Source organism: Asparagus officinalis, chromosome 10, assembly GCF_001876935.1.
Source record: "Asparagus officinalis chromosome 10, Aspof.V1, whole genome shotgun sequence".
Classification (NCBI taxonomy): domain Eukaryota; kingdom Viridiplantae; phylum Streptophyta; class Magnoliopsida; order Asparagales; family Asparagaceae; genus Asparagus; species Asparagus officinalis.
This window is the reverse complement of record NC_033803.1, coordinates 66745197-66753732: the sequence shown is the minus strand read 5'-3', so window position 1 is coordinate 66753732 and position 8536 is coordinate 66745197. Positions and strand designations below refer to the sequence as shown.

Below are 8536 nucleotides of genomic sequence, written 5' to 3'. Positions count from 1 at the left end.
ACTTGATAGTTCACTACCTAATAAAATTCAGAACATACTATCAATTGTCCCTGAATTTGTGGTTAACGGCACGGCCTTGGGGATTGAAGGAACTTCATCCATTGAACAGGCATTCAGTTCTTTTCTTCCTAGTGTAGAACTCCAGATGGGGTACATAGAGATGACCAGGTAACCAATGCAAATGAATTTCTCTGATCCACTGATCTTGAAATTTCAGAACATTTCTCAATGAATGCTCATCTGAACTGTGCCTCATGGATGAACTTATATCCCTTGAGTTCGTGTTAGAGATGAACATTATAAATGTCAGCTATAAGATTCTCAACAAAAATTCAGCCATCTGCTCTCTGATGGAGATTGTTTCTTCTATCCTATGGCCACTTTATTTTCAGGAAGGGAAATGCTTGATATCACATTTGTCTATATGTTACTAAGAAGACATTCAAAGATTATGTAGACTCTTTTAAGAGCTTTTACGAATCTGTTGTCAGCAGCGACTGTTTATACGTTCAGTTATCTGTTATTTAATTGATAATTTCTCTACTGTGTGAAGAATCTTAATTTAATTGTTGTAAATAAATTTCTCTCACAAGATCTGGAAATGAAAGCACACAGAATGGCCTGCTTTAAGTTTTATTTTGAGGTAAAGAAACCAATGTAGATGTGTTTTCTTCTCATTGCTCGTGTTGTCCTAACGCTGCTATCACCCCTCATTCCCCTCAACAAAGACAAAAGTGCACGTGCGCACACACACACAAAGAAAGGGAAAAAGGAAAAAAGAAAAAAGAAAAAAAAAGTAAAGTAAAAACAAAAAGAAAATCAGGTAGCAGAACTGCATCCAGAGATGAAACTCTACTGTCAGTCGCCATAAGATTTTAGTATCAGTAAATGACTTAATATTTGTCTAGTTTGTTAATGGACCTCGTTTAGTATCAGACTCTATTGATGTCCAGTATCATGGCACTCAGAAGGGAGAACAGATTTGTGCTTGAAACAAAATTCAACACCATAAAGTTTCTTTCAAAAATTCCTCCAGAAGTATATATTTCTCTTTCCACTTCACTAAAGTCAAACGATCAATTAACATTCATTAAGACAGGGAAACATATAGCATCCAGGTGAAAGAGAGAAAAATCCATTGTGGATGTGTATATCATATTTTTTCCTAACCAATTGCTACTGTCTGTGCAAGTCCTGGATATTCCATCTAGCATACCCAGTTCCTTGCCTGTACAGGTTCCTCTCTGAAGTATGCTGAAAGAGGTGGGAAGAAAAAACTAGTTCTTTGTAGCATTTTTAAGAGTGCGAATTTTTATTACAAGCTGTTGTCTTTCACCTTCCACTTCTGCAAACCTTAAGCTCATCTCTGAGTACCTTTCTTGCATTTCTTTTAGATCTGCTTCCATTGATTCATTTTGTTGTTTCAGTTCTGCCATTTGGGATAGTAACCCAGCTATTTTATATGGATCACCGGGGCAGGAAACTGAAGCCTCTACTTCTGTCTGTGTATTTGCATTGAAATTGCTGCAGATGTTTAAGAGTCCATGAGAATAAGAAAATGACCTAAAAATAAATTCTAAGTCAAAGCATTAGAAAGAAATGCCTAGCCCTCATGTGAACTAAGCTTGCAGTCTTGTAGATGGTTTCTTACGAGGAATAAGATCGTAATTCGTTAATTACTCGAAGTATTACCTTCTGATTCTCTCATCGTGATCTTCATGTGAATAATTTGTGAATTGTTCACCCTGAACCATTTTCTCCAGCAAATAACCCCCGCTGATATTTAGACTCCTTGTGTTATCATTCTGAAACTTCTCGTTAGAATCACTTTCGTCCTGAATCATGTAAAGCATCAGACATAGCTAAAACTATAGAAGGAAATTAAATATTCAATTATGTTGAATCCTTGATGAACTGTGGTAGTGACTGTAGCAAATTAATGCACCAGTTAGTTTGCATTTTGCAACGTCTAATTGTTCACTTCTTAAGTATATATTGTTGATTTTCATGTATGTCTATGACTCTATATTGTGCACATTGAGAAAATTATCCTACAAGTGACAGAAAATGCATATGAAAGGGAAGAATATGTGTCTTCGCATGTGCGTCTGGACGCATCCTTTAGCAGATAAGAATTATGTTACAAGAAAATTAAAGATTTTAGCTCCTTTCAATTTGAAAATTGATCTGCAGGTTTGTGGTTGTGTAGACTATGACTGAGAGGATTATGTTTAAAATATTATTCGATTGTTAGAAGGTATTGCAATTATGAAAACTTTCTTCCATAAGAGTTCCTTTGTCTCTTCTTTCTTCCTTCCATTCAGTGATCTTCAATGTGCAAGTACTTTAAGTTTCTAATAACTATTAAAACTTAAAAGTATTGACTGATAAACAACTGCTTTATGAGATCTTTCTTTTATGTATGAGATATATGAGTAAACATGAAAAATGAATGGATAATTGTTAGACTAGAAATTGTTTAAACAAACTCATTATCTTTAGAAAATAAAGAAAGTTTATTAGTCGCCAAGAGATTAAACTTCTAACCTGTGCCGTTTCAAGTGTCAGAATTGACATTAGTAGATAATGTCCTTACTGGTTTTGTTTCTGAAGCTCCCTGTTCTTGTTGCTCCTCATTTTAAGTGGGTACATTCTTCAGTTTTATTTCTGCCTTAGGATAGCTCTAATCAGTGCAAGTCAGATAAAATTCAGCTCTCACTTGAAACTTGGGATATATGTTCATTTGTGGTAAAAAGTGTTTAATCCAAATTCTTTTTTCTTCGCTGGATTTCTTTTGTAACTGCCATTCATTTATCCAGCTCCTCTTGAGAATGATCATGAAATGGTCAGACAAAAACTCAATTAAACAAACTCATGGATCCACTTATTTAGCAGATGACGGAAAATTAAGAATTGGTCAAGTGCCTAAACTTTTAAAATAGTCCGTAATACCACAATTATTGAATTTATTCCATAATCCTCTCCTAAGTATTAGTGCCAAACAATTAAGGAATAGTTCAATTTTATTTTTCCTTTTCAAGTGCTGGAAACTAGCAAAGAAAATTTTGATTGATTCTAGGCTATGAACCTTGAAGTTGTAAAATGAACAGTCATAAAACGTGAGATTCACTCTTATATATTTGTGGTCAAAAGCATCCTAATCGTCTTATTTGTGCTTTTCAGCATGAAAGCAAACCGATGATATTTGTTTTAATGTAATACACAATTGAATTACCCCCTACCTCTAATTGTTGTCTGTTTGTGTGCGCACATGTTAATGTCGTGTTTGTGCTTTTACACAATACATAGTTAATTTGTCAGGAGAGAGGGCTTACATCAAAAGGTTTATAGTCCTCATGCAAGTCAGCAACTCTTTCAGAGCCATGAGCACCTTGGTAAGGACTTTTGCTTTCGCCTCTAGTATTTATCATTGGGATTCCTTCTGAAACCGTTAGGTTTGACTTTTTGTCTTTGAACCTTTTCTCTATGCTTGCAATATTGTCTGCTTCCTTCCTAAGGCTTCCTCTTAGTAACAGGACTTCTTTCCTCAGGTTCTCCTTTTCTAAGCTATCATCAGGCAACCCATTTTTCAAGTCATTATACTGTGCCGTGAGGGCTTCTACCTTTAAGGTTAGAGTTCTGACTGTGGCTTCTTGATCATCCTTTAAACGCCTCAAGGTATTTAGTTCCTCCAGTGAGCTTTTTGATTCCTCTTTTAACACAGAAAGTTCTTCGACAAGCACATTCCTCTCCAAGTTTCTTTTTTGTAGCATCAGTTCCATGTCTTTTCTTGACGTCCTTATTTCTTGTATCTCAGCTACCAGCTTTTCCTTCTGTTCTATTTCTGCAAGAAGAAGACTTTTCTCTCTTGAGAGCTGCTCCATCTCAGCTATAAGTATTGAATTTTCTTCCCTGAAAGCCTTTTGTCGTGCTTCATCAGATTTCCGTAAATCATCAAGCTCCTTCCTTTTATCTCTAAGTTCAAGATGTAGCTCTTCTGCTTCTTTTGTTTTGAAGTCTACAAGGCTAAGAAGCAGCTGACATTTTACATGATGTTGGCTCTGCAAAGATGAAAGTTCCTCAACATTTTTCTCCAACAGTGCTTCCATACGGCATTTCTCCATACGCAATGCTCTTGATTCCTCTAGTGTGTTCATTACCAGATCCTCATTTGCACAAAATGTGGTTGATATTTGAGATGATAGCCTCTTAAATTCCTCCTGAAGCTGTTTGACAGTGCTAGCATTTTTCCACCTAGTCTTTCTCAATTCTCCCTCTGCCTTTATGGCCCTTTGCTCTTGCTCAACTTTGGCCTGTATTACATTTGCTAGATTAGCTTCATAAGCCTCAGCTTGTTTCTCAAGTTCTTTTTCCAGGGTCTCAATGTGAGACTCAAGATCATTTATGATGGCTAAATGCGCGGAACAATCATACTGCATCCTTAGCTGTTCCCGCAGCTGGGTCTGCTCAAGTCGAGATGAGATGTCATGATTTTCTTGTTTCAAAATCTCATAATCCAATGCAAGCTGTTCTATTTGAATCTCTAGGTCTTCATGGTCTTTCTTATACAATTCTAGTTCACTGTTCAGGTTTAAAATCTTCTGCTCTTGACAATATGCTAGTTTCATATCATTACGCTCCTTAATTAGAATATCCAGTTCATATTGTTCTTCCTCATGGTCTGAAGTAGTTTGAAAGGACTCTGGCTTGACTTCCAAATTCCTCGAATGAGATAAATGATTTTGGCATCCCAGTCCTTGGGAATCCTCATGATCACTGGACTTTTCCATATTTTTCTGTTCCAGCAGTCCCTCAAGATCTCTGACAGCAAATATTAGCTCAGAATTTGATTCCTGTGTCTTCTGCAATTGTAGCTGAAGATTGGAATTCAAGTTTTTCTCATGATCCAACTCTTTTTTCATTTCTTCTAGCATTGACCATGGATCTTTGGCCCCAAACTGCATCATAGCTGAGACATTCTCATCATCAGCTGCTCTTTTCTTGGAGGCCTTAAGTTCATCAACTTCTTTTCTAAGTGCATCTCTTTCCTCTTTTAGGCTACTTAATTCCCTCAAAAAATCTTGTCCTCGCCTGCGCTCCTTCACGACTTGCTTTCGAAGCGTCTGAAGTTCCAGCTCTGATAATTCTAACTGCCTAGCCAAAACATCGCAATCACTTTTCTGTTTCTCAAGAATTCTACCACTCTCTTCTGAACTATTTGTCAATCCAGCAGTACTTCCATTAATTGCTAAAGCCAGAGGCCAACCAATATTTCGAGGAGGAGTACTGCTGCTAAGAGGTGATAGCATGCTTGCATTTCCCTGATGGGCAATATTATTCTTGATTCCATTCCCTTTTGGTGTATGTTGTCCTGAACTGCTTTCTGAACCTGAAACTGATATACCATCCGAGCTGCTAGACTTTCTGAGGTTGCCACTTAAATCGTCATGTAGAGGCATATTTATGGCAGAATGGAACTTAATCAGTGCCTTATTGTTTATGAATGATCCTTCCTGCTAAATATTGAAGATGGTTTGTAATTAGTTCTAGGATTTATATTCAAGTTGCTCAATCTCACCTATTTCAGAATTCTTGTAGAATAGCATATAAGGTATCTATTCTTTGATGCAAATTATATTTGTAGATCATATCAATGTTATCACTAACTGTCACTTATACGATAGCAGTGATGGCCAGACATGTTTTGTTAGAGGATTTGTCATTGTCCGAACGTATTTGTGGTTCTTGTTTACTTTTTCATTCATAGTGCTAATAAAAGAAGTTTCAAGACTGCTTATTTATTCAATAGAGTAAGATATGAGTTTGTTAATTCAGGATGAGCTGTTTAGGGAGCCTTGTTTCTTATTTTTTGCTTGGATTCTGATAGTAATTAACCTAATGCGATAACACTTAGCAGAACTCAATGGAAGAATAGGTTCCTATAGCCAACCCCAAAATTTTGAGATAAAGGGTTTGTTGTCTTTGTCATTGCTGTACCATTTTAATTTTTGGTTCTTTTCTTTTGTATTTGTCTGTTTGGAGGATAAGGAGGATAACGTGTCACGAATGTGATGCTAAGTTGCTAAGGAACTATCACTCATCATCATGGTCGTTGAGTATAAATTTCTCCGTATTGCTGGAGGGTTAAAACTTGAGAGGCACCTCTCCAGTACTACGTGTCTGGAGAATAGCTGTAAAGTTAAACGACATTATTATTAGACATCTACATGATCTGATGTTTGTCGCGGATCAAAATGTTTGGCAATTAGGAAATATGTCCATAGTAAAAGTGCAATGGTATAGATGAGATATGTAAGAAGTCAAAAGTAGCTTGCATTAAGGATAGGAGTTGGTATTATTTTCTGAAATGGTTCCGACATGTGAAATATAATCTCTTGAGTATGCTAGTTGTGATAAATGATTAGAAGATAGGCTTGGACTTGCAGTGAACCTAAACAAGCATGGATTGGGGCAGTCAAAAAGTTATGTTACTTGTTGATGCAACATAGTAGACGGTTCTCAAACAAGTTAGTGAAGTTGAATGAACAAAAGGACTGACCCTGAGACAAGGCATGTTGTTTATATCTTAAATTACTAAAAATGATCCATGATACCATCTGTTCATCAGATTGAATTTACTTGGACCCTCGACCTCAAGCCTATTTCTGATTCATGGTCTTTCTGGCATTTTTTCTCAAGCATATTGATTGGAAGCAAAAAATATGAGATTTAGAATGTGTGATTCTTGTTACGCAACCTACTGAGTATCTGCTATAAGAAGTTAAACAAAGATTTCTATGAATATCTTATTTGAAAGGTACTCGGCATTACTTCAGCATTTGCACCGCTGGCTGGTATGCTACTTTCTTCAAACTCTGGATCGCTTAACTGGCTCCTCAATGTCCTTCGCTGCTTATTCCCAGTTGCACCTCTGTTTTCAGATGTTTCTATCTGCGTTTCTCCATTTTCAGGAACTTCCCTGAAGATTGAATGAAACAATTAGAATGATCGGCTATTAAAAAAAAATTTAATGGCCATAAACGTAGGCATCTTTGTCCATTGTTATCCTTAGCTAGTAAACATTACCTTCCTTCAGCATCACCCTGCACTCTCTGTATGATAACCTGCCAGTTGAAATTGATAATCAGAAAATGTACAATTTACTCTCAAATGAAGTAGATTTTTGTTGTATTATAATATTAGTTATTTTTATTAATTTTTATATTATGACAATATTGTTTTTTTCTTGCAGGACATAATATCAGTTTCTGGGAGGGATGGAGAGCAGGTGGGCACCTATGATTCCTATTAATGCACATCAATACAGAACATGGGGTTTCAAACGCCATCAATTCAAAAAGGAAATAAAAATAAAAACTCACATGCAGGGTGGCTCGATTGTCTGAATCTTGGAGCTGGAGAGAAACCGAGGTAGGCTTATACACCACCGCGTAATCCGCTAAATTAATGTTGGTTTCTCCTAACACCCCAGATTTCGCCGATCCCTTCAATAAAAAAAAAAATACTAACAAAACTCAATAACCTGTTTCAATCAAAATAAGCCAAATGTTAAATTGCAGAGTGATCCACCATACGTACAGTTGCTGAAACAATAAACTGGTAGATTTTGCTACCGATCTTTCCATTTTTTTGGTCCAGGTTGAGCTTCACGGTCTCATATATTGGATTCAACCAGTGACACTCTCCATTGACAACTGCGGTCTTCTCCGATCTCAGGCTCGGCTTTCCGGCGTCCGCAGGGACCAAAGTTACCACCATTGCCTCCCATCCACCGACAGGCACCTGAGGGAATGGCAAGGTAAATATCCTTTATTCACCAAAGTTACGTATATTATTGAACTATGGGTACCTGGGTTGCTTTGAACTGGAATTTGAACACAGCTTTGATCTTGTTCTTCTCGGCCCTCCATCTCCCTGCCTTGAACATCTCTGAGATCTAACCTTCAGTCCACCATCATTTCCTCCTATACTATTTCCTCGGCATTATAGAGGATAGAGAGCACGAAGGTAGCAGATCTCTCCCTCTCACTGTGGAGAGCAGAGGCAGTGTTTTTAATTAAGAAGCTTCTCTGCAATAATTTGAGCATAAAATAAGACATAATTTTAGATTATTGAAAGATATGGTGGGGTCTGCTGGTGACATTGATATTAAATTTAGGAGTTGGTGGGTTTGCTTGAGAGTCACAGCAAAGGAGAAGGGAAGGGAAGGGAAGGGAAGGGTATTTGGATGCCCTTGGGAATCCCTGTTCCCTTTTGAATTTATATGTTAGCTCGGTTCTGCTGAGGGGGCAAAAAAAATAAAAATAAAAAAAGGGACTAACGTGGCCTCTTGCTTTTGTGCATGTGGGTTTGGGTTCTAGCCCTTTGAACTGATTATTAAAACAACAGGCCATGGATGATGATAATGATGGTGATGATGATCATCATAGCCATTGATACAGTACAACAAAACACGGTTTTGGAGTGGCATTGGGTAGCAAGTTTCCCCTGTATGTGAGTCCTGTGTCGGTTTCTT

The 8536-nt window shown here is 37.2% G+C and overlaps 1 protein-coding gene across 2 annotated transcripts; it reads right to left on the bottom strand.

Moving 5' to 3' along the window:
* Positions 1064–8422, bottom strand: LOC109825327 (paramyosin-like). 2 transcript variants are annotated; one of them, XM_020392168.1, is made up of 8 exons: positions 7871–8422; positions 7600–7803; positions 7383–7505; positions 7087–7124; positions 6832–6979; positions 3336–5516; positions 1693–1835; positions 1064–1524 (listed from the first exon to the last, which is right to left on the bottom strand). In XM_020392168.1, exons 1-8 carry the CDS (start codon positions 7946–7948, stop codon positions 1278–1280), a joined length of 3162 nt encoding a protein of 1053 aa, XP_020247757.1. In that variant the 5' UTR covers positions 7949–8422; the 3' UTR covers positions 1064–1277. The 2 variants fall into 2 exon arrangements, with proteins under 2 accessions (XP_020247757.1, XP_020247758.1); XM_020392169.1 differs by having other exon boundaries at positions 3336–5513; positions 7871–8421.